At 36.3% G+C, this 27500-nt stretch overlaps 1 protein-coding gene across 2 annotated transcripts in view; it reads left to right on the top strand.

Moving 5' to 3' along the window:
- LOC136845169 (A disintegrin and metalloproteinase with thrombospondin motifs adt-1-like) overlaps positions 1 to 27500 on the top strand; it is a 96520-nt gene that overhangs the window by 41384 nt on the left and 27636 nt on the right. For both annotated transcript variants that reach the window (XM_067115134.1, XM_067115133.1), the window contains exons 7-13: positions 4224 to 4373; positions 8228 to 8439; positions 12616 to 12810; positions 14387 to 14515; positions 14768 to 14936; positions 15260 to 15355; positions 18007 to 18124. In XM_067115134.1, the coding sequence (XP_066971235.1) occupies positions 4224 to 4373; positions 8228 to 8439; positions 12616 to 12810; positions 14387 to 14515; positions 14768 to 14936; positions 15260 to 15355; positions 18007 to 18124 (1069 nt within the window). The remainder of the gene's footprint in view (positions 1 to 4223; positions 4374 to 8227; positions 8440 to 12615; positions 12811 to 14386; positions 14516 to 14767; positions 14937 to 15259; positions 15356 to 18006; positions 18125 to 27500) is intronic.

Genomic DNA, 27500 nt, shown 5'->3' with positions numbered 1-27500 from the left:
GCCCTTAGCTGCAACACCTTTCATTCCTTTTACTGTACCTCCGTTCATATTCTCTCTCTTCCATCTTACTTTCCTCAACCCTCTTCTAACAATTAATTCATAGTGCAGCTGCGAGGTTTTCTCCTGTTACTCCTTTTAAACCTTTTACTCTCAATTTTCCTTTCAGCGCTGAATGACCTCATAGGTCCCAGCGCTTGGCCTTCTGCCTAAATTGTATATTCTGTGTGAAAGGATGAGGAATCATGGAGCTATAAATTTCATGCAACGGAATTATTTAAAGTCAAAATAAATGGCAAAAGTGAACATTATTCTTTTGATAAATGAAGGTTATTAGTCCATATCTGGACTCGTGAAGGATTTAATCATTAATGAGAGGTGAGAATTGGAACGAGGATCTTAGAGAAGTTGGACAGCAAAGTTTGGAAGGGAAGAGAAGAAAGGGAACAGATGAAAAAGGAAGGACACTTTAAAGAGCCTATTATGCGCTCACAGGCTGTTTGCGGACAAGGGCCTGTTCTGTCCTAACTCGGAGGAAGTGAAACAAGGAAAAAATGCGCTGTATGAAGCTCTCAGCCACGGCCTGTGAAACTCTCAGCCGAGGCCCATGAAACTGTCAGCCACGACCCGGTGGTGGCCTGTGTTGCTGGCACCTATAGCGGTGCCAGATGCATGATCATGGCTAACTTTAACCTTAAATAAAGTAAAAACCACTGAGGCTGTAGGGCTGCAATTTGATATGTTTGATGATTGGAGGGTGGATGATGAACATATCAATTTGCAGCCCTCTAGCCTCAGTAGTTTTAAGATCTGAGGGCGGACAGAAAAAGTGCGAACGGACAGACAAATAGCCATCTCAGTAGTTTTCTTTTACAGAAAACTAAAACCAACCCCACAAGAAAAGTAAGGTTATAGAAACCAAGGACTGTAGATATAGTGTCAGAATTCAAGAACTACAAGGCAAAGTTACAGAAACAGAGGAAAACAGAAGCAGCGCCAAAATTCCAAAGACACCAAAGGCAGTATTTCAAGGAAATTAAATTTTTCTTGCCAGTCACACCTCCCTTTGCTTTATTCTCATAATAATAATAATAATAATAATAATAATAATACTAATGATATTGAACTTTTCCGGCCCCATTTTGCGATCGAGAAACCGCACGAAAAAACAAATGGGAAAATACTCTTAAAGACACGTGCAATATTCAGCAGACTTGTCTCTCCCCGTCTCTCAATATCCCCCCCCCCCTCCCCCGCTCGGTCCCCTCTCTATCCAGCAGCAATTAGGAGCACGCGAGACTATTGTTAAAAAGAAAGAAAGCCGAACTTCCATCCTCTCTGAATCTCTCGCTGCTAAGTATTTCTCTAGTCTCAGCCAGCAGCCAGCCACGTCATGCGAAGGTCTCGTCATGAGAGAGAGAGAGAGAGAGAGAGAGAGAGAGAGAGAGAGAGAGAGAGAGAGAGAGAGAGAGAGGGGCACAGGAAAAGCACACGCATACACACACGCAAACGTGTGGTTTAATGCACGTCACTGTTGTCCTGAGTTCTTGTCTTCCGTGGTTCGAGCCCACGAGACGACGGACAGTATTATCAACTAAAAAAATTCCCCTTCAGTTAACATATATGAAAATATATTATTTCCAAGGTAGAGCGAATTGGATATTAAAGGACATTTGTAACTTAATGCTTGTATATGAATCACAGTGATGTGATAAAGTTCATTTATATATATACATATTATATATATACAGTATATAAATGTGTGTGTGTATGTATATATATATATATATATATATATATATATATATATATATATATATATATATATATATATATATATATATATATATATATATATATATATTGCATGGTATTGTCTATGACTAAGAAACAGGGGAGGTGAACAGCACCAGAATCCTTTCAATTACCACAAAAGGAGATGTTTATGACCCTTTTGCTTTGAAATGACGACAAAACATCCTAAAGATGATTCTAGAAGCTCAGATGCAGCGAGGCATAAGAGACTAATCAAACTGGTTGACTCTGAGGTCCGCAACTTTCACAAACGCTAACCCTGTGTACTACGAGGCTGACGAAGTGATGACATACAATCATGAAGCCCTCGAGAGGAATAGCCTTATAAGTAATATGTAGAGTGAGAGTTTTGGCTCGAGAATTGAGTCCCAGATAAGGTGAAAAAAGCCTGTGTTTCAGGTCTTATCAAGTCTGTGGAAATCCTGTCTAGATATGAGGCGTTGGGCATTAGAAGGGGGGTCTCCCCACAAATAATTATTTTTGAGTTGTAAGCCATCAGAGTTTTGGAAATTCACCCTGCTCTAATTTCTTTATTTTCAAGATACAAAGTTGAATTTGGAGATGAAGTATTCGCGATCAGTAATAGAATAGTATGCACGAAAAATTTATATTTCAACCCCACCCCCCTTTTTTTGTGGGGGCGGGAAAGGGGGAATATTTTAAGGCTGATCAGGCGAAAAATGCCTTTTCAAAAGTTGGGGCCAGAGGCCCCTTTAATGCTGAACGCCTGATATGAGAATAATGTTCTAGTAGGAGCATAGCAATCATCTTTTTTGTAATATATTTTTCTTTCCTGTTCATCGTCATTGCTGTTTTTCTTTCCTCGTATTTATTCAGTAAGTTTCGAAATGAAGGCAGGGGTGATACACCAGAGATTGGGTTAACTTACATCTGTTCTAGGTGCGTTAAAAAAAGCAAACTTCAAATTGTTGTCACGTCTGCGTCTGGGGTCGACTTACTTACATAATCTCTTCTGTATCTATTAACACGCTCGGATTTCACGCTAATGCGAAAAGCACACACACTCAGACACACACACATATATATATATGTGTGTGTGAGTGTGTATGATACACACATATACATATATATATATGTATATATATATATATATATATATATATATATATATATATATATATATATATATATATATATATATATATATATATATATATGTGGCATACATTTCGTCTAAAATAAAATTTGACTAGAGTATTATCGGCCTTATTTCATTAATTTTGTTCAAAGCTTCAATTCTTGTAAAACAATTTATTTTAAGTGTGTGTGTGTGTGTGTGTGTGTGTGTGTGTGTGCGCGTGGGTGGGTAGGTGGGTGAGAGAGAGAGAGAGAGAGAGAGATAGTCTTAAAACATTATCGCAATGGAAAAACCTACGCATATTACCCATTAAGATTGGTGCCATAGTGTTTTAAATTACTGTATTCGGTGTCTTTCAATATACATAACCCACAGATCATAAAGAAGAGACGCTCCTGTTAACCTATAGTCAAGGAATGTTTTTCTTTTCATGCATGCAAACAGTTACAAAGGAATATTGTTACCAGGCTTCGAAATTTCCTACAACTTTCTCTGACCCCGGCATTTTCCCCCGAGACGTAGCCGAGTACCAGGACCTTTCCCTAATAAAAGCGGAACGCCATATCTTGAAAAATAACCATAGAATTTTCTTGAGTATAATCTCATTATGTTTCCCTTACCCAAATTACTCGAACGTCGATAATGTTACTTAAGCTAACCTAACCTAACTTAGGTGCGTGGCAAAAAGACCGGGGCTGGTGCAATACTAGCATACATCTCAGGAATTTGCTTCCGGCTTGTATGATACCTGTTTTATTCAGTGGATTAAAACCTCTCCTGTTTGCAAAGCTACCCGCAACCTTCTCTTCCCTTTTTTGAACAGGGCTAACATCAGATTATCTCCCCTTTCGGCTCTAAGATTCTGCAAGTGAAGTCTGGATTACCTGACTGTTCCTTGAAGTCTTTCGTGTAGCCTACCAAAAGGGGGGGGGGGAATAATAAAGGGGAGAGAAAGGCTTGGTTTATTCACGAAAGAATTTTTATATTAGTGTCTATTTTAACTTAAGATTTGCCGCATTTTATGTTTCGTGTAGCCTACTAAGAAGGGGGTGGGGATAATAAAAGGGAGAGAAAGGTTTGGTTTATCCACGAAAGAATTTTTATATTAATGTCCATTTTAACCTTTTCTTAATTTGCCGCATTTTATGTTTCGTGCAGCCTACCAAATTGGGGGAAAAATAATAATGGGGAGAGAAAGGTTTGGTTTATCCACGAAAGAATTTTTATATTAATGTCCATTTTAACTTATTCTTGATTTGCCGCATTTTAAACATTTTAAACCGTGATCTTCCTCTTCCCCTTCTTCTTCTAGTTTAAATTCGACAAGAGGTCTGATCTCCTGTCGGATCCCATCACCGTCGAACTCGGTCTCTTCTTGGACCAGCCGCTCCTGGACACCTTTTCCAAATACTTGCGCTCCGAGGACGAGCTGGTGGACCTGGTGCTGGGCCTCGTGAACAACGTAAGTTATTGTTTTTGTATGACGATTATGATCATTGTCGCGTGAGTTCTACGGCAGGTTGTCAAGTGCTTCGAGTTTTAATGGTAAGTTTTATTGTAAGGTAGTTTTATTTATTTGATGTAATAATAGTAATAATTGTCATGTCATACTTGTTCTACGGCAGGTTGTAAAGTGCTTCGAGTTTTAAAGGTAAGTTTTAATGTAAGAAAATGTTATTTATTTTATATAATAATAATTATAATAATAATAATAATAATAATAATAATAATAATAATAATAATAATAATATAATAATAATAATAATAGAGCGTGATTGCTTTTAAAACTAGGTTTGCTTAATAATAATAATAATAATAATAATAATAATAATAATAATAATAATAATAATACAGCGTGAATGCATTTAAAACTAGGTATGCTTAATAATAATAATAATAATAATAATAATAATAATAAATCATACATTCGTGATTGCTTTTAAAACGAGGTTTGCTTAATAATAATAATAATAATAATAATAATAATAATAATAATAATAATAATAATAATAATAATAATAATACAGCGTGATTGTTATTAAAACTAGGTTTGCTTGACATACGCCTTTTCACTTTGCCTATTTAAGATTAGACACCATGATATGAAATGCTGTCAATAATTAGATTTTGTAATGTATGTTTTATTAAGAGCTTATGAGAAATTTAATTCCGACGGCATACTCTATAAGCAAAGCTAGAATGCCTTAGGACATTTTCGTGTACCAGAATAATGTTTCTCGTTTCACTGCTAAATCGTGCCTTCATCAGTTGCTTTCTATGGGTCACAGCGCCGAAAGTACTCGGGTTTGTGGATCATGATACTTTCAGACTCTCTTTTTCACGAGTCACAGTTTCATTATTATTCTTATATGTGGGATATAAATTGTCTAAATTCCCCGTTTTATGGATCGTAATGCTTAGTATTCTGTTCTGCGGGTCATGATGTCATTGCTATCCTGCTCTGCGGGTCATGATGTCATTGCTATCCTGTTCTGTGTGACGTAACGTCTTTAAATTCCCAGTCTCATAGGTAAAAAGGCCTATAGCAATGGTTCTTAACTTGTGGGGCTCGCCCCCCTAGGGGGACGTCAGCAGTTTCCGGGGGTGGCGTGACCCTTGGGAAAATGTGAAAATTCTCTAATTATATTCGTTATTCTCTTCTTAACAAGAGTGAGGAACAAACATTCAGAAGTTTGTGAATGAATGCAAAAGTATCGCCTTCTAACGGTAGTTTCCTACAGTCTGCTACTGTTGTTAGACTCGTTGTGCTTACCATGTTTTGCAATTATTCACCTCGCCCCCTGTCCCTCGAAACCCCTTCTCTTTCTCTTTTTTTCACTTGTCTTTAAATCTGGAAGGGAATTTTACTCATAGATGTTGAGGGAAGGACGAACTCTTAAGAGGGGGCGTGGTAAAGAAAAAAAGGTTAAGAACCACTGGCCTATAGTATTGTTTTGTTGGTCATAATCAGGTTCCATATTTCATGGGTCATAATGCTACTATTATTCTGTTCTGTGTCTTAGTATCTTCAGATTCCACATTTCTTTTATTATGTAATATTCCTTTCACTGAGTCAGGCGATCTTTAAGATGCCCACTGTTCAGTTTCTCTTCATTATCTGTCAAACGGGGAGTCCCACCGCTGAGGAGGGGTTGGGGAACGGAATATTTTGGATAGATTCACCATTATTATTATTATTATTATTATTATTATTATTATTATTATTATTATTATTATTATTATTATTCAGAAGATGAACCCTATTCATATGGAACAAGCCCACAGGGGCCATTGAAGTCACTGTTATTATTATTATATTATTCAGAAGATGAAACCTATTCATATGGAACCAACCCACCAAAGGGGCCACTGACTTGAAATTCAAGAATCTTCCAAAGAATATTAAGGTGTTCATTAGGAAGAAGTAAGAGGAGGTAAGGGGAAATACAGAAAGAAGAGATCCCACACACTTACTAAAAAAGAAAAAATATATTAATAAATTAACAAATAGATGAAAATATTTTGAAATGCAAAGAGAACAACATTAGGGAAGCAATGCATTGCACCTTCGCTTGAACTTCCGAGAATGTTGTTCCCGTTTTCTATGCTTTATTTTTCCCGTAAGTGTTAGATATCTTGAGAAGTAATTGTCTCATTATTAGCATCATATTTTTCTCCGTTTGTAATATTTTACTTTGCTTAGTTATAGAAAAATTTTAGCAGTCTATAATCGAATTTTTATAGAATACTAGCATTCTGCTTTCCCTGCATTATTTCTTATTATTCCACTATATTTTATTTGTTTCTATCTGACAGAAAGGTTTTTAAATAATAAAGTGTTAAAATTATGACATAAAAATGGTACTTGTCACACTCCTTTTGTCTTCCAATATTATTTATTTTATGAAATATAAAATGAATTAAACAGAATAAAATCTAATATTTTCATCAGCTTTTAAATGGAACCGGCTTGTAAAATCCTTGTCCCAATTCTATTAGCATCCTACATCCTGCATAATTAACACTGAGGAGGTTCCTGGGGGACTTTTTCATAATTGAGGACGGTTGCCCTCATTCCCTCCCCCCCCTATTTTTTCTCTTTTTTTTTGAGGCCAGTCCTTCGTTAATAATAGTTGAAGGTTTTGGTGCCAACTGTGAGTTGCTGGGAGGTTCTATTATTATTATTATTATTATTATTATTATTATTATTATTATTATATCTGTCATTACAGTTATTGATAATATTAATTGTGTAGAATCATTCCTTTGGTCGAGTAAGGTTTTCGTTTCTCTCTCTCTCTCTCTCTCTCTCTCTCTCTCTCTCTCTCTCTCTCTCTCTCTCTCTCTCTCTCTCTCTCACACACACACACGCAAACACAAATAAAAGAAAAGAAAAATACATTTCACCGTAATATTTCATGTACATTTTCTCTCATGTAATGTAAAAAATTATCTCTCTCTCTCTCTCTCTCTCTCTCTCTCTCTCTCTCTCTCTCTCTCTCTCTCTCTCTCTCTCTCTCTCTCACGCACACGCACATAAAAGAAAAGAAAAATACATTTCACCTTAATATTTCATATATATTTTCTGTCATGTAATGAAAAAATCTCTCTCTCTCTCTCTCTCTGACACACACACATAAAAGAAAAGAAAAATACATTTCACCTTAATATTTCATTTATATTTTCTCTCATGTAATGTAAAAATCTCTCTCTCTCTCTCTCTCTCTCTCTCTCTCTCTCTCTCTCTCTCTCTCTCTCTGAATTACTGAAATATCTTTTCGTTTATAAGTGTACGTAGTTTTAATGTTGCAGTGATAACATGCCAATAGTTGATTAATATAATTTTTACTTTTTCTCCAACTTATTTGATTTTATCTTTTGAAAACTATTATTTGTTACGTTGCGACCTTTTGTTCTGGATACAATTATTATTTGAGGGTGGGTTGTATCCATTCAAGAATAAGTTTTCTTAATTTTCTCTAAGTATCATGTATTCAGGTTTATGATTTTGAGTTTTTAATATTTGATAACCAACTTTCATCAATATCTGAATTCTTATAGCATGTAGGATTATAGCTTAAATGTGTGTTTATTTGTAAAATACTTGTAAGTAGATGTTTCAGTTTACCGGTTAATCTTTCAGTATCTGAGAAAATACTCAGGTCTCCCATTTTTACAAATCTGGAAACTCCCATGAACTGGTTCATTCATTATTTTATTGTTCATTCATTATTTTACCATCTGTTCATCGCATTTTTTTTCAAAGTGGCTATCGTTCCGAACACACTCAAGTCACTGACTTCTGTTTCGGTACAGGTCCAGGCCCTGTACCGTCACCCGTCCCTAGGACGAACCGTCCATCTCACCATCACCCACCTGCGGCTACTGAAGGCGCAGCCGGAAGACCTTCCCACGCACAGAGGAGACAGGATTCAACTGCTGAAGTCCTTCTGCCAGTACAATCAGAGGAACAATGACCCGAACGACGCCAGCCCCGACCACTGGGACGTTGGGGTGTATCTCTCAGGGTAAGGCTTTGTGTCGAGGCTTTGTCTGTCCGTCCGCACTTTAATCTGTCCGCCCTCTGATCTGAAAGACTACTGAGGCTAGAGGGCTGCAAATTGGTATTTTGGTCATCCACCCTCCAATCATCAAACGCACCTCTAGCCTCAGTAGTTTTTTTATTTTATTTAAGGTTAAAGTTAGCCGTAATCGTGCTTCTGGCAGCGATATAGGATAGGCCACGACCGGGCCGTGGTTAAAGTTTCATGGGCGGCGGCTCATACAGTATTATACAGAGACCACAGAATGATAGATCTATTTTTGGTTGCCTTGATTATACGCTTTAGCGGATGTACAGAAAACTTGATTGCGCCGAAGAAACTTGGAGGCAATTTTATTTTTTTTTATTTTTTTATTTTTTTTTTTGTGATTGAGAGTAGAGTCGTTGTGGATAGTTAAAGAAATTTAGTCTAAACTTTGTGGCGTGATTTGAACCTCTGCCGCCTCCACGTGAATCAGTGATATGACGGTTGGCTGTAGAAATTATATACTGTATAATATGCAAGCAACGCAGTTTTTTGCAGTTAATCTTTCTTCCGTGGTAACAAAGAAGCGCCTGCCGGTCTCAGCAAAGGTGTTCTCACAAGAGAAGAGCCTCGGCTTGAGTAAAAACATGACTATTAATTAACTGGTCGATCTCATATCATTCACCAACTCCATCCCCAACTCGGCACTGATAAAATTGTCTCCAACGATTTTGAGTATTGGTAGATACTCTGTCTTACCCCTGACTTCCAGCTGTTACTTTTCTACAATCGAAATTATAATGTGATGTTACCATGGGTGTTGAATACTGATACGAATGGAGAAATAAGAGAAGGTAGGAACAGTTTGTGTGAAGAAGAAAGGGATGACGGTTGATGCTTTCAGTTGATGCAGAAGTAGTTGATGAAAGTGAAGAGAGGCGACAGATGTTGGTGAAAGTCTGACAGCGTTTGTCAAAAAAAAGCAAACAAATAAAAAATGCGCCAAAGTTTCTTCGGCGCAATCGAGTTTTCTGCACAGCGTATAATGCTGTGTGAAACTTTCAGACATGGCCCGTGAAACTCAGCCACAGTCCGGTGGTGGCCTCAGCCACGGCCCATGAAATTCTTAGCCGCGGCCCATGAAACTCAGCCACGGTCCGTTGATGGCCTGTGTTGTTGGTACCAATATCGGTGCCAGAAGTACGATTATGGCTAACTTTAAACTTAAATAAAATAAAAACTGCTGAGGCTAGAGGTCTGCAATTTGGTATGTTTGATGATTGGAGGGTGGATGATCAACATACCAATTTGCACCCCTCTAGCCTCAGTGGTTTTTAAGTTCAGAGGGCGGACAGAATAAAGTGCGGACGGAGAGGGAAAGCCATCTCAAGTTTTCTTTTACAGAAAACTAAAACTGAATGTTAGCAAGATCAAGGTTACGACAGTTATTGGAAGCCAGAGGGAATGGTCAATGGATATTAATAATTGATATGAATGCTTCGAATATGGAGGCAGTTGACTCTTACATAGACCTGGGAACGAAAGAAGAGATGAATCTCAGAATAGATAAGTAAAAGGAGGTAGAAATATTTCTGCTAAAGATAGAAGCTGATGGACGCTATTCGCGAGGTTCGCCTTTTATTCAACCATTCAAGGACGAAGGGGGAGGGAATTTTTGTCTTGTTTTCTCAGGAGCCGATCCATGTTAGGGAAATTGGTTATTGATGGTGGTGGTGATGATGATGATGATACACACACACGTATATATATATATATATGGATATACATATATATAGATATACATACACATATATATACACACAGTTCCGAACACATATGTATGTTTATCTCTCTCTCTCTCTCTCTCTCTCTCTCTCTCTCTCTCTCTCTCTCTCTCTCTCTCTCTCTCTCTCTCTCTCTCTCTATATATATATATATATATATATATATATATATATATATATATATATATATATATATATATATATACTTTATATATATACATACACACACACAACATACATACATACATACATACATACACGCAAACACTCCGTTTATTTAAAAGCTCCCCTTAAGCAGCAAAGGTCCCCCTTTTCCCAGGTGGGAAAAAGGTATAAAATTTGTTTTCCTGTGAGACAATCTTTTTAGTCAGTAATGGGTCCAGGCATGGAAACATCATATAATAAACCTCTGAGACACTTCCTTGTTATCGACCTTCGACTGGAAGATACTTGTCTTGAGAACAATGCTTACAAATTCAGAATCTCTCTCTCTCTCTCTCTCTCTCTCTCTCTCTCTCTCTTTTACCAGGATGTGGGAACGACAGCCAGGACTTATAAGACAAATATTTGGTTTTCTCCCCCTTAGTGTTATAGAATCTTGTCCCCGGCCCCTACGTCAACCACCCCTCCCCCCCTTTGCTCTTCCCCGTGTACCCTTTCCCCCCACCCTCCCTCCTTCTCCTTTAGATAAGGAAGGTCCTCGTTCGCTTAATGGAATCAAAACAGAAGACGGCAGTTATTAGATTTCTTTCTTCTAGTGAGCGAAAGAAAGATAAAATTCCAGAAATTCCCGAGAGTAAGGTAGATTTTGTAATTACGGCAGAGAGAGAGAGAGAGAGAGAGAGAGAGAGAGAGAGAGAGAGAATTTAGTAGCATAATTCATCAATGTACAGTATGTCTTGCCTTAACACATACCGTCATCATCATTGCTTCCAACGCCGTGTGATGCAAATGGCCCTGTGAAACTTTGTTGTGTTTTGTCTTTAACAAATCTCCAAGATATATATATATATATATATATATATATATATATATATATATATATATATATATATATATATATATATATATATATTATAATCACTTTTGCACGTGATTCATTTATTACACATTGCCACAGGTGAAAACTAAGAGACCGGGTGTAGGTCTGACCGGTTTCGACTTTATTTCCGAGCCGTTGACGTCAGTGGCGTGGAAATAAAGTCGAAACCGGTCAGGACCTGCACCCCGTCTCTTATTTTTCATCTGTGGTAATGTGTGAGATATATATATATATACACACACACACACACACACACACATATATATATATATATATATATATATATATATATATATATATGCGTGTATGTGCGTGCTTTATGTATACACGTGCATCGCACAGTTAGTCACATACATGATTGCCTGAGTATTATTTTACTGTCATCATCATCATCATCATCATCGTCATCATCCTTGCTCTTTATAGTTGTGCCGTTTCTTTCATGACAATGATGATGATGCACAGGACAGCGTTTGTTGCAACCTCTGTTGTGACTAACCTCCTGTATGGCTGGTGAATTTTGAATAGGTTTTCTTTTCAAAAATTTATCTTTGTCGAGTTGGTTGAATTTCGAGATAGATCGGGTACATGTTTTTTTTTAGTTTTCTGTAAAAGAAAACTAGTGTGCCGGCTTTGTCTGTCCGTCCGCACTTTTTTTCTGTCCGCACTTTCTCTGTCCACACTTTTTCTGTCCGCCCTCAGATCTTGAAATAACTACTGAGGAGGCTAGAGGGCTGCAAATTGGTATGTTGATCATCCACCCTCCAATTATCAGACATACCAAATTGCAGCCCTCTAGCACTGATATAGGATAGGCCACCACGGGGCCCGTGGTTAAAATTTCATTGGCCGCGGCTGATACAGCATTATACTATTATACCGAGATCACCGAAAGATGGATCTATTTTCGGTGGCCTTGATTATACGCTGTAGCGGCTGTGCAGAAAACTCGATTGCGACGCAGAAACTCCGGCGCATTGTTTTACTCGTTTATTTTTGCACTGTGCCGATTCTTTTTATCTTTTCCCACTTGAAAACTTAACAGTTTATGATTTTGAAAAATTTAGCGGCTCTTGCTGTTACCAATAAATGTGTGACTTATGTTAAAAACTGCATGATGAGGCTTTCACTGTAACTGTTTCTTACCAACTATGGGAGGTATAGCATAATAGAGTATTTTTTTTTCTTTTATTTTACCATTATGTTACTGTTTATGCCACGTTACTATTTTACCATCAATATGATTTATTTTTATTTTGCTCTTCATTTTTGCATAACTATCTCCGTTGTTTTACTGTTCCTGTTATCCACCATTTACAACTTACCCCTCAAGCATATAATTCCCTTCAGGCTGAACTTCTTTGAAAAGAACGAAGACGGAACGGAGAACGGAGTGACCATGGGCCTGGCCTATACTGGGGGCGTCTGCGACCCGTCCCTCTCTTGCGTCATCAACGAACTGGGCGCCGTGGACTACAGAGGGAGGCCCTACCCTTCGGCCGGAGCTCTCAGCTCCTACGTCTTGGCGCATGAAATAGGGCACAGGTGAGAGACAAGGGCTTGTCAAAAGGTACAGGAATCTCTGGTTAATAAGCAGTTGAAATCTGAAGTGTGAACTGAGTCTAGTGTAGGTACAGTAAGGCTTGAGGAACCAGTGTGCTGAGTGTTTGGGTTAGGTCAGTTCATCTGGGACGTTACTGCAGTTATCAGTCTACCGGTATATGTACTGTATAGGATTTGATTGGCTTGGTTCTTTCTCCCTGTATATATAAAAAAAAACAGAAACAAAAACTCGTTAATAGTAGTAAATTACAGCAAATTTCAGAGCCCTTATGGTCTATACCCCAGTGCTGAATTTATATTTGAAAGGAGAAACCTTTGCAAAGGTTAAGAATCATTGTTAACGAGTGAAGAAAACTTACCTTGTGGAATATGTTTAGAAACCAATAATTTGTTTTAGCAGCAGTAATGGCGATAATAGCATTATTATTGGTGATAATAAGTGTTGATTGCTTCGTTAAAATAATTAAAATAACCTTTATTTCTTGGCTGTTCAACTTTCCCAGTTCCAGTTAAAATACTGTTGAAAACAACAACGTCATTGGCAGGATCCCTTACTTATGTTTGCCAGTGTCGCAGACAGCCAGACAATTTGAGAGAGAGAGCGAGAGAGAGAGAGAGAGAGAGAGAGAGAGAGAGAGAGAGAGAGAGAGAGAGAGAGCAAAATACTCTTTCCGAGCAGCAACGAAACGAAAAGGGCCTTTTGGTATTTCCTACTGCAAGCTCTCTTGTCTTTGCGCTGGCGTGAAGGCCATAGGTTGGTTCCAAGGTTAGGTCTAGGACGTGTTGTGGCTTTTTGTGGAGTTTAAAATGAAAGTGCCAACTTAACTTTTTGTTATAAACCAAAAGGTCAAGTGTCGTAGTCTTTTGTGGATTGACTTACTTAGCTTTTCATTCCGAAAACAATTTAGGTCTACGTCATGGGAGTGGAGCATTTGTCGAGTATTAGAAACAGCTTTTTTTTTTTTTTTTTGCTCAGTAAGGACTTAAATACTGTAGACTTTAGCTTATTTATAGATTTTTTCATGTATAAACAGCTAACGACTACAAGTTTTAGCCTTTTGATAGGTTCTAAAATGAGATTTAACTTTGATATTTCACATATCGGAAAAGATTAGGCGTTCGGTCTAGTTTAGGAGGACTTTCAACTTTTAGAAAAATTTATAGGTCTAAAAACAATTGAGGCCCTTAATGAGCTCTAAAACGAGGTTTAGCTTCCTTTTGTGTATATCTTAGGTTTACCTGAAGTCTTTTCTCTTGAACAGTTATACAAAGGACTTAACATATTTTAATCTTTATATGTAAAACGTTAAGGCTGCTTCTTTCCTTTAGTCAGGTTTTAGAAAGAAGTTTAACTTTCTTATTTTCGCGTTTCATTTATTGTTTACAAAAAGTTGTACTATATTTTGAAACAATTTAAACTCCGTCCTCTCATCATGATATTCTGTCGTCGAATGGTAGACGGAAACTTTAACCGACTCAGTATTTTCATTTCCAAAAGCAGTTGAGGAAATATTAGTAAGAGCTTGAACCGACACCCGTCTCTTATTTCTAAAACCAGCTTAGGTCTAAGACATGACGGCGTCAGCAACGAATGCAACCGCCAAGGATTTATCATGGCGGCCGGGCGCGGACTCAGAGGAGCCACTACATGGTCCAGCTGCGCTCGAGACAAGCTGCAGCTTCAAAAGTAAGTTCCTTCCTTTTATTTGGCAGACTTGAACTGTCTTCATTAATTTTGTTTGAAATCTTTGATTTCCATAACCAATCACATGTGACTTATTATTACAGCCTCGTCAATCCAGTACCTTATCTCCATCTATTTTCTACATAGGCGAACGTCTACATGACGTGTGAAATCTTTGATTTCCGTAGCCAATCACAAGTGATTACTATTACAGAATCGTCAATCCATTAACTTATCTCCATCCTTTTTCTACAGAGGCGAATGTCTACACGACGGCACGGAGAACGAGATCGCGTCGGCGGACAGTCCGTGGGACCATTCTGTCTACGACGGACTACCAGGACAGAAGTGGGACGCCACGGCTCAATGCCGTCTCTTCCTGAGGGACGATGACGCTACTCTGAATGATTTATCTAAGATCCAAGTGAGTAATTATTATTATTATTATTACAAAAAAGTCGTAAGCTACATGTTCTGCTTTTGCTAATTTATCATTTGAAAAATAAATAAATATTTAGTGCAATGTTTTATTGTTGGGGTAATTTTTGAAGTCACTTGATTACTGACAATGAAAATATTAATATTTGATTAACAAAGAAACTTCTGTAACTAATTAAGTGATAAACGCCAAAGTAAACTTGCGGAAAAAAAGTAAGAATATAAACACGATTATAACATGCTAATATTTAAGAAAGCAAAATTGAAAAGACGCTATTTGAGTTAAACATAAAAACTTAATTTCAACAGGAAGTGTGCGAAAGCGTCGAATGTGTGACGCCACAGAGGATTTCATCGTACTTAGCGGGGCCGGCGTTAGAGGGCACTCACTGCGGAGGAGAAAACGTAAGTAAACATTTTTTAAGGGAAACTATTTTAGCGTTCTTGATTTCGAATACTTCCTTATAAACAGGAAAAACCTGCATGATTGTGACTTATTTATTTTGGGAGGATTGAATCGACATTTGTATTATGTTTTCAGTAACGTTATTGAAAAATCAGGTGTAATAAACATGAAATATGAAGATAGAGAATGTGCAATAAATAAATAACCACAAATTTACGATTTTATGGCATTCAAATAAGCATATTTTTTGTATGTTTTTTTGCACAATTGAACTTTTTTTTATTTATATATATTGTATACATAAATTACATGAAGAGTAAAGGATTAAATTTAAACACGAACGAAAAAATGATTTTTAAAGTTATCCTTTCAAATGTCCCTTCTTAAAACAAGGTGAGTATGAGATCGTTCTCAAGGTGATTTGGTGTTATGAAGAACCTGAGATAGCTTTTGAAAATTGAATTATCGATACTTTTTCCATTCTTTGATTGATGGAAAGGTCGGTGGAACGGGCAACTCAGCCCAGGCCTGTAATGGGAGTTTGCGAAGGATTGAGCATACCTCCTTGCAAATATAGATATGAAGTGTAACGGGTTATGCTACCCGATTACATTACAGCCAAATGTTGGTGGATGCATTTTGTTTATTCGTTTTCAGCGCTGAATGACTTCATAAGTCCCAGCGATTGGCCTTTGGCCTAAATTTGATATATCAGTGCCTTACTTGTCTCTTATTATTATTATTATTATTATTATTATTATTATTATTATTATTATTATTATTAGTAGTAGTAGTAGTAGTAGTAGTAGTAGCAGTAGTAAGTAGCAGTAAATGTCGTTTAACCTACTACTACTAGAACTACAAAAACTGCTACAGGACAATCACATACACACACACACACACACTACTAGAAACATTATTGATAACCATCCCTCAGTCAATATGGGTGGCTGCTTATCATACTACAGGTACCATAAAATATTTACCCCTTATAGGGGTAGGGCTGTCATTGCACGTCATGGGGTACACTATAGGCATTGCTCAAGGTTCTTTGCAACAGCGTCCCTTCGGCCCCTGGCTGCAACCCCTTTCATTCCTTTTACTGTACCTCCATTCATATTCTCTTTCTTCCAACTTACTTTCCTCAACCTTCTCCTAACAGTGCAACTGAGAGGTTTTCCTCCTCCTACACCTTTCAAACCTACCTACTCTCAATTTCCTTTCCAGCCCTGAATGACCTCATAGGTCTCAGAGCTTGGCCTTTAGCCTAAATTTCATGTTCCAGTCCATTCCGTGAAATATTAATAATGATTCACACAGTCAGTCATCTGTATGTATTACCGTAGTAACGATACTACTGTAATACAAAGATCATATTCAACGAAAAGGTATCCCCGTAAGGGCCTGATGCAACTTTCAATACCTCCCCCACACCCTGCGCTGGAGACAGACATAAGGTTGCACATCTATTCGACGTCTGAATGAACCCCGTAGTCGGGTAGCGCCATCAGTGCTCCACAACGGGGTGCACTGTAGGCATTACTTAAGGTTCTTTGCAGCGTCCCTTCGGCCCCTAGCTGCAACCCCTTTCATTCCTTGTACTGTATCTCATTTCATATCTTCATTCCATCTTGCTATCCACCCTCTCCTAACACTGATTTCACAGTGCAACTGCGAGGTTTTCCTACCCGCTCTAAATTTCCTTTCCAGCTCTGAATGACCACATAGTTCCCAGTGTTTGGCCTTTGGCCTAAACTCTATAGATTCCGACGTCTGAATGAAAGAACCGCAGTCGTGTGTAACCAGGAATCTGTCTCGCTGGGATCCTTCCATCTCCTTCTTTAAGAGACCCGCTCGGGCGGACGATACCGCCCACGATGCGTCCGCCTGACATATTTTCTGAACTGATAAAAACCTCTTGTTTGAAAGAAGCCAGATTCTCGCTTCCCACGCCGTTAGATTCCGCTCGTATTGGGAACGCATTTTCCTTGTTTATACATTTTTATTTCTGTTTATTTGTTTGCACTTAAGAATTGATTTGTAAGTTTTTCTTTTTTTTGTTCCATTGGCCATAATTCTATGGAATTCCCTCTCAGCTTCTGTATTCCCTGGCTCCTGTGATATTCTGCTACTGAAAAGGTCTTAACTATTAAGCAGGGGATTAGCGTTGTGTATCTCGATGGCCTTAAGATAAGGAATTACATGAAAAATAAATAGGAGGGGAAGACACACACGCACATACATACACACACACATATATATATATATGTATACACACACACACACACACACACACATATATATATATATATATATATATATATATATATATATATATATATATATGTGTGTGTCTCCACTTTTCAAATATTTTTCATGTAATTTTTTTATTTTAAGGTCACAGATACACGTCGTACTGTATATATATATATATATATATATATATATATATATATATATATATATATATATATATATATATATATATATATATATATATATATATATATATATATATATATATATATACATATACATGAGATCATTCACTTTACTACAGAACTGTTTAAGATACTTAGATTTCCCCTACGTCAGCCTTTCCATGTAAATTAATGACATTCTCCCTCCTCCTCCCTGTGCACGCCCACAGTGGTGCCAAGGCGGGCAGTGCGTGCCCTGGGGCAACAGGACATTGGAGGTGGTCGTGGGCGGATGGGGTCCCTGGTCTCATTCCGAATGCCATTCGGGTTGCGTTAAAGGGGCAACAGGTAAGGAACCGTTTCAAATTCCTTGTATTTGAGTTTGCTGTATTTTTTCAGTTTCATGTGTTTGCTGGTATTTTACTTTTGTATTTTAGTTTGCTATATTATATTTTTGTATTGTTTGATTTTAGTTTGCTGTATTTTATTTTTGTATTTTAGTTTGCTTTTTTTTTGTATTTTATTTTTCTTTATTTTTTGTATTTTAGTTTGTTGTAGTTTATTTTGCTGTATCTGATTTTTTTTTTTAGTTTTGCATTTCAGTTTGCTGCATTTGTTTTGAAAAAGGTGACGTGCTTATTATTATAATAAAATTTCGCTTTGTTTAATTGATATGTTCACTTAATTATTTATTACTCAATCTTTTTGGGGGGGTTTAGTTTGTCTTAATTTGTTTTGAAAGATGTGATATGTTTGTAATTATAATTTCACTTTGATTAATTAATACGTTTGGTTATTTATTTTCCCAGTACTTTTTTTTTGTCTAGATGTGTTTTGAAAAAGTGATGTGATTATATTTTCACTTTAATTAATTGTTAGGTTTGGCTAATTATTTACTCCGTAATCTTGTGTTTTTTTTTATCTGTACAAGAAAGCTATTGTGCCGGCTTTGTCTTTCCGTCAGCACTTTTTCTGTCCGCCCTCAGATCTTAAAAACTGCTGAGGCTAGAGGGCTGCAAACTGGTATGTTGATCATCCACCCTCCAATCATCAAACATACCAAATTGCAGCCCTTTAGCCTCAGTAGTTTTTATTTTTATTCAGTTAATAAAAATAGGTAAAAATCATTTAAATTCAGTAACCACCTTAACACCCAGTTAATTGTTAACGAAAATAGTGACATAAGAAGGGCGAAATAAGTTGCAAAATTCCCAAAAATATTGTATTCAAGTTGAAATGTTTTTTTTTTTTAACTTTTCCTGTTATATATTTTCCTATTTTTAGGTGATTTTTGAAAATAATTTTTTACTGAAACGTGCTTCTGGCAACGATATAGGATAGACCACCACCGGGCCGTGGTTGAAGTTTCATGGGCCGCGGCTCATACAGCATCATACTGAGACCGCCGAAAGATAGATCTATTTTCGGTGGCCTTGATTATACACTGTAGCGACTCGTACAGAAAACACGATTGTGCCGAAGAAGCTTCGTCGCATTTTTTACTTATTTTTTCTTTAGTGGGTCTTGATGCGTTTTGAAAAAGATGAGTTGTTTGTGGTAATTCCTCTGTTGAATTAATAAGTTTAGTTAATTATTTACTCTTTAATCTTGTTTGTTTTGGTTTAGTTTGTATTGATTTGTTGTGAAAAGGTGAAGTTTTTTTTTTATAATTTCATTTTGTATAACTGATAAGTTTAGTAAATTATTCACTCAAAAATTAAGTTACCCTTAGTTGATTTTTTAATTAATTCGTTTGCTTCTTTCAATTATTATGATAATTAATTACTTATTATTATTCAAAAGATGAATCCTATTCATATGGAACAAACCAGCACTGACCTGAAATTCAAGCTTCCAAAGAATAAGGTGTTCATTTGTAAGAAATAACAGAAAGACGAGATCACTTATTAGAAAAACAGATAAATTAACAAATTAATGAATAAATAAATAGAAATGTAAGTAAATTAGTAAAATACAAAGAGAATTGTGTTAGGGTAGCAATGCGTTGCATCTTCGCTTGAACTTCTGAAGAAGTTCCAATTTCATAACATCCTTGTATCTGTTACCTTTCCCAGTTTTGCAGAGATGTTCTTATAACAGAGTTTTATAGAAAAAAAACACCGTTCAAGACAATCAACGTTTAAGTAAAAAATTATTTTCAAAAATCACCTGAAAATAGGAAAATATTTAACATAAAAACTTAAAAAAAAAAATTTCAATTTGAATACAATATTTTTGGGAATGTTGCAATGTCAGGCAACATTTCCAACTTATTCCGCCCTTCTCAGGTCAGTGTTTTCATAATGATTAACTGAGTGTTAAAGTGGTTACTGAATTTTTAAATTATTTTGATCTATTTATGTATTTATTAATTTATTTTTTCCTTTTTTAATAGGTGGGATCTCTACTTTCTGTATTTCCCTTTACTTCCTCTTATTCCTTCCTAATGAACACCTTAATATTCTTTGGGAGCTTGAATTTCAAGTTAGTGGCTCCTGTGGTGAGCTTGTTCCATATGAATAGGTTTCATCCTCTGAATAATAATAATAATAATAATAATAATAATAATAATAATAATAATAATAATAATAATAATAATAATAATAATGACTTCAGTGGCCCCTTTGGTAGGCTTGTTCCATATGAATAGGTTTCATCCTTTGAATAATAATAATAATAATAATAATAATAATAATGACTTCAGTGGCCCCTTTGGTAGGCTTGTTCCATATGAATAGGTTTCATCCTTTGAATAATAATAATAATAATAATAATAATAATAATAATAATAATAATAATAATAATAGTGACTTCAGTGGCCCCTTTGGTGGTGGGCTTGTTCCATATGAATTGGTTTCATCTACTGGATAATAATAATAATAATAATAATAATAATAATAATAATAATAATAATAATAATAATATTCAGTATATTATTTAGCTAAGCTGTAAAGTTATTCAGGAAGTTATCAGTTTTTGGCAATGGATTATGGAAGATGGTGAATTATGCGATAAAACATTGAACACTGGATCAAATAAAGACGAACAGATACTCGATAGTTACTTAACTGATGTTGCTTGTTTATTCATGTATGGTACAGTCATAGAAAGATATTTCTCTCTAAATTGTCTATATTTATTCGTTTTATATATACATATGTACATGTATCTGTATATATATATATATATACATATATATATACATATATATATATAAATTAAATATATATATAAATATATATATGTATGTATATATGTATATATATGTATGTATGTAATATACATATATATATGTGTGTGTGTGTGTGTAGGTATATGTGTGTGTGTAAACGTACATATAAACTAAATATAATTTAACATGTCGAATACAATGTGTAAAAGAGAGAGAGAGAGAGAGAGAGAGAGAGAGAGAGAGAGAGAGAGAGAGAGAGAGAGAGAGAGAGTTGTACTGTATTACCTGTGTATTGAGTAGAGTTCAAAGACCCTTTTCATACCTGTACAACAAAGCCAGCCTGTGACGTCACGTGCCCTTTTTTGGAAAAAGAGGGCAGCAGCGAGGGCAATTTATCGATAAAACGTCAATGTTTTTCGGCTGCGTATTCCAGCACGGATTCAATTTATGTTAATTAGGTTTTCGTCTTGCCTTTGGAAATAACTCTGCGTTCGCGAATGACCCGATGAAAGTAGGAGGCTTATTTGCAAAGCTGATGATGCAAAATTTAAAGTGACGGATCAGGTTATAGCCTCTGCTCGGGGAGAAAAAGAAATGACATTACTCGCGTTTCAAAAGTCTGGCAAAAACAAAGGTAATACGAGGCCGGGGTCACAGAACCGCCGCCGAAGGTCAACGAACCTCAGTGAAACTGAGAATTATGAAATGAGGAGTTTTCGTGACTAACAGAATCATGTTATCGTGCAGTGAAGTTTGTTGTGAAATGGCAAAATAACATAATTATGTTCTCACTCGCTCTAGAAGCTTCTGGGCTTCGTTGCATGTCATTTTTGATCGTATCAGGGTCCTATAATGCCATTACAAGTTTAATTAGCCGTCTTTTTTTACTTGATGCTTTCTCATTTGTTCAGTTATTAGAGGTCACCCCTGCACTCAGCCTACCCTTTTTTATCCGGGTATGTGCCCATCGCGATGTTACGAACTCCTATTCTATAGAGGTTGCAACACGTTCACTAACTCACTTTTTCCATTCTGGAGAGAAAGGAGCGGTTTCTCGTTAGCGCCGCAGACGAGTATCTGAACGCAACCTTAGTTTCCACTGGAAGGTCATCATTGTCGCTGCTATAAAAAGAAACACTGCTCTTTTTTTTATTTTTTTACAATTTATTAATTGAAAAAGCTCGTTTTCAAGGTAATTATTGGGACTATTATGACGGAAGGAAAGCAGAATGATAAAATTTGAGTGTCGGAAAAGTAAGACAGATCTAACCTAACCTAACCAAACTTAAGTTTCATGCACCATCTTGTATCATTCTCGTATTTAGGTGCGTATTTCATGCTGGAGTAGATAGCTGAAATGAGCTATATAGCAGGCTGTTCATTTCGTTCTCCCGTGGTCATTTTCTCCACAGAGAGAGAAATGGATAGATTTAGATTAAGGGAAGGACAGAGGAAGAGAAAGGTGGTAATAAATAGTGAGAGAGGTAATCAAGAAAAAGAGCTACAGAGACAGGCAACTAAATAATTGGAAATAAAGAAGGGAACTGGATCCTCTCGAACGACACCTTTAGGGCCAATCCAGAAAGCGAATCCAGACAGGTATCAGTCCCGTCTGATTCTCGTCAGTGATACAAAGAAAGATACCGCGGCTGCATTTGTAGAGATTATAAAAGAATAAGTCAAGAATGCACCGAAGTGTCTTCGGCGCAATCGAGTTTTCTGTACAGCTTATATAATGCTGTATGCAACTCAGGCACGACCCATGAAACTTGCAGCCACGGCCCATTGGTGGCCTGTGTTCTTGGCACCTATAGCGGTGCCAGAGGCACGATCATGGCTAACTTTAACTTTATAAATAAAATAAAAACTACCGTAGCTAGAGGGCTGCAATTTGGTGTGTTTGATGATTGGAGGGTGGATGATCAACATACCAATTTGCAGCCCTCTAGCCTCAGTAGTTTGTAAGATCTGAGGGCGGACAGAAAAAGCGCGGACGGACAGACAAATAGCAGCCATCTCTATAATAGTTCTCTTTTGCAGAAAACTAAAAAGCTAAAACGACATACAACGAACAACAAACCCATTCTTTGTCAGTCGTTTGTTGTGGAATGCTCTAATGATCCATCAACATAACATTTGATGAGCGTTCATTTTTTTTTGTTCTCTCTCTCTCTCTCTCTCTCTCTCTCTTCATAATCGATTGTGAGAGTTCACCAGTGACCTAATTTTCACTGAATGTAACATAGGCTGTTATTTTTTTTTTTTAACCGTTCGACTAAATATTAACCGTAACGACGGAGAATTTCAAAGGTCACACCCGCGCTATTTCGGTCCTGCCGCGCCCTTTAATGTTTTAACAAAATTAACGTGGACGTACGTCTCTCTCTCTCTCTAATTTATCCGTTTATGTTGTGTCTAGTATACGATGCTTCTTTTGTTTTCGCACTCTCTCTCTCTCTCTCTCTCTCTCTCTCTCTCTCTCTTTATTAATTTATCTGTTTATTTTGTGTTTAGTATACGATGCTGCTGTTTTCGTAATCATCACGTCCTCACCCTGCAGGCCACCTCTTCCCACCTTAAGTACATGCAGACTGAAGTACGCAGTTCGGTGTCGGATTTTTCTTGCCACCGCCAAATTTCGGTATCTCCTCCTGACCTCTGGTTTTCCAGATTTATTTTAACGTATCTTTTGACGAGTTAGATAGCTGATTAGAGCTCTTAATGCCGCTCTTTTTGGTCTGTGAAGATCAAAGGTGATAATTGTGTCATGATTGTAATTATACGTCATAATTCGATTATACGAACCCAGTTTTTTTTTTTTTTTGCAAAAATGTGAATGTGTGGTTTATGAATTGAAAGCACTTGGTTTTTTTTTAATTGATAGTATTTGATTTTATGAACTGATAGTATTTGATTTTTATGAATTGATAGTATTTGTTTTATGAATTGATAGTACTTTGTTTTTTTTGAATTGATAGTACTTGAATTTATGAATTGATAGTACTTGCTTTATGAACTGATAGTGTTTGATTTTATGAATTGATTTTATGAACTGATAGTACTTGATTTTTATGAATTGATTGTACTTGTTTTATGAATTGATAGTACCTGAGTGTATGAATTGATAATACTTGGTTATATGAATTGACAGTCCTTGTTTTATGAATTGATAGTACTTGGTTATATGAATTGACAGTCCTTGTTTTATGAATTGATAGTACTTGTTTTATGAAATGATAGTCCTTGTTTTATGAAATGATAGTCCTTGTTATATGAATTGATAGTCCTTGTTTTATGAATTGATAGTCCATGTTATATGAATTAATAGTAGTTGTTTTATGAAATGATAGTCCTTATTTTATGAAATGATAGTCCTTATTTTATGAATTGATAGTCCATGTTTTATGAATTGATAGTCCATGTTTTATAAATTGATAGTCCTTGTTTTATGAATTGATAGTCCATGTTTTATGAATTGATAGTCCTTGTTTTATGAATTGATAGTCCATGTTTTATGAATTGATAGTCCATGTTTTATGAATTGATAGTCCTTGTTTTATGAATTGATAGTCCATGTTTTATGAATTGATAGTCCTTGTTTTATGAATTGATAGTCCATGTTTTATGAATTGATAGTCCTTGTTTTATGAATTGATAGTCCTTGTTTTATGAATTGATAGTCCTTGTTTTATGAATTGATAGTCCTTGTTTTATGAATTGATAGTCCATGTTTTATGAATTGATAGTCCTTGTTTTATGAATTGATAGTCCTTGTTTTATGAATTGATAGTCCTTGTTTTATGAATTGATAGTCCATGTTTTATGAATTGATAGTCCTTGTTTTATGAATTGATAGTCCTTGTTTTATGAATTGATAGTCCTTGTTTTATGAATTGATAGTCCATGTTTTATGAATTGATAGTCCTTGTTTTATGAATTGATAGTCCTTGTTTTATGAATTGATAGTCCTTGTTTTATGAATTGATAGTCCATGTTTTATGAATTGATAGTCCTTGTTTTATGAATTGATAGTCCATGTTTTATGAATTGATAGTCCTTGTTTTATGAATTGATAGTCCATGTTTTATGAATTGATAGTCCTTGTTTTATGAATTGATAGTCCATGTTTTATGAATTGATAGTCCTTGTTTTATGAATTGATAGTCCATGTTTTATGAATTGATAGTCCTTGTTTTATGAATTGATAGTCCTTGTTTTATGAACTGATAGTCCTTGATTTTACTCTCCCTTTTCGATTGTTGTCACCCTTCTCATCATAACTCCTAATGTTGCCAGTCCCGTGGGGGAGAAATGCCAACAGTGCACCTCACGCGGTGAACTGCAGGCTGTACAGTACTTAATTTAAGGTTCTTGGCAGCGTCATTTCGGCCCTTAGCTGCAATCCCTTTCGTTCCTTTTTTACTGTCCCCCCGTTCGTATTATCTATCTTCCATCTTACTTTCTGACAATTAGGTTTCACTTTTAAAACCTTCCTTACTCTGAATAACCTCGTAGGTCCCAGCGCTTGGCCTTTGGCCTAAAGTTTATATACCAGTTCCAACAATGTTGCAAGTTATTTCATAAATCCTTCAATAACAGATTTAGGTGGAATTACAACACTAGTGTAATTATATATATATATATATCCATGGATGATAGCTTGTTGCCAAATTTGCAATAACATTTATATATATATATATATATATATATATATATATATATATATATATATATATATATATATATATATATATATATCCATGGATGATAGCTTGTTGCCAAATTTGCAATAACATTTTTTATATCCTCAAATGTTACTCCACAAATAACCCACTAATATGGAATTCACGGTTTCCTGTCAATAGGCAATTCGTAGCGTGAGATTATGTATGTATGAATTTATGAATATGGACAGACAGAGAGAGGGAGACAGAGAAATATAATAGACGGGAGGTTCAAATTTGACAGGATTAATTCGACGATGAGGCATTTTAAGGTTTAAAAACTATGGTTTCATTTATTTCCTCCTTTGAAGAAAACGGGGTTTTACATCAGCCATCTTGAATTTCTCCTAATGGCTGCCGGGGTGGCCATATTTATTTTCTGACCTTTTGTTGTTATAATGAATTAATAATGGTTATCACCTCTCTCTCTCTCTCTCTCTCTCTCTCTCTCTCTCTCTCTCTCTCTCTCTCTCTCTCTCACGTATGCATGCATATTCATACTCATTATGCGATCAAACACGTTCGCAAATACGCACATACACACTGCACATTATATACACATTTATCTATACATCCTGATACATACACGTTACGATCATACACCCTTGCACACACAACAAACACACATACACACACAAAGCCTCCTTAAGTCTTGCCGGAAGGGCACCCAGACCCCTACATACATATGAATTTTTAAATACGCTGTATGTATACATCCTCATACATGCATGATACGATGAAACACGCTAGCACATACGCACAAACACACATACACACACACACAAAGCCTCCTCTAGCCTTGCCGGAGGGGCATCTAGACCCGTACATACATATACATTTTAAATACACTTATATGCATACATCCTCGTACATGCATGAATTTTAAAATACACTTGTATGCATATGTATACATCCTCGTACATGCATGAATTTTAAAATACACTTGTATGCATATGTATACATCCTCGTACATGCATGAATTTTAAAATACACTTGTATGCATATGTATACATCCTCGTACATGCATGAATTTTAAGATACACTTGTATGCATATGTATACATCCTCGTACATGCATGAATTTTAAAATACACTTGTATGCATATGTATACATCCTCGTACATGCATGAATTTTAAAATACACTTGTATGCATATGTATACATCCTCGTACATGCATGAATTTTAAAATGCACTTGTATGCATATGTATACATCCTCATACATGCACGAATTTTAAGATACACATGTATGCATATGTATACATCCTCATACATGCATGAATTTTTAAACACACTTGTATGCACACAGCCTCATACATGCATGACACGATCATACATACACACACACACACACACAAAGGCTCCTCAAGCCTTTGCAGGGAGGGCTACCCCGACCCCTCCCTACATTACAGGCGACGTTTCATCAGGAGATAAGTGGCGTCCCGTACGCCACGAAAGGCATCCAATTTGGGGCCGAGGCCTTTTCACAACAACCTTTCCAAACTCATTTGGTCGGTAAAGCTATTGGGGCCTTGACGCAGTAGATCTTCTATGCTGTATATATGAGATTCTAATGAGGTTTTGATTTCCTCCAAGCTCGCCGGGCTCGCGCGGGGGGAGAGAGAGAGAGAGAGAGAGAGAGAGAGAGAGAGAGAGAGAGAGAGAGCGAGAGAGAGAGAGATTAGTCTTCCAAATCAGAGAGAGAGAGAGAGAGAGAGAGAGAGAGAGAGAGAGAGAGAGAGAGAGAGGGGGAGAGAAACTTTTATGGTTGGGTGACTTGGAAGAGATGATGGTATATATATATATTATATATATGTATATGTATGTATA

This window comes from Macrobrachium rosenbergii, chromosome 13 (genome assembly GCF_040412425.1).
Source record: "Macrobrachium rosenbergii isolate ZJJX-2024 chromosome 13, ASM4041242v1, whole genome shotgun sequence".
Taxonomy (NCBI): Eukaryota; Metazoa; Arthropoda; class Malacostraca; order Decapoda; family Palaemonidae; genus Macrobrachium; species Macrobrachium rosenbergii.
Note: the sequence above shows the minus strand (reverse complement) of the source record. Positions and strands in the feature narration are given on the sequence as shown.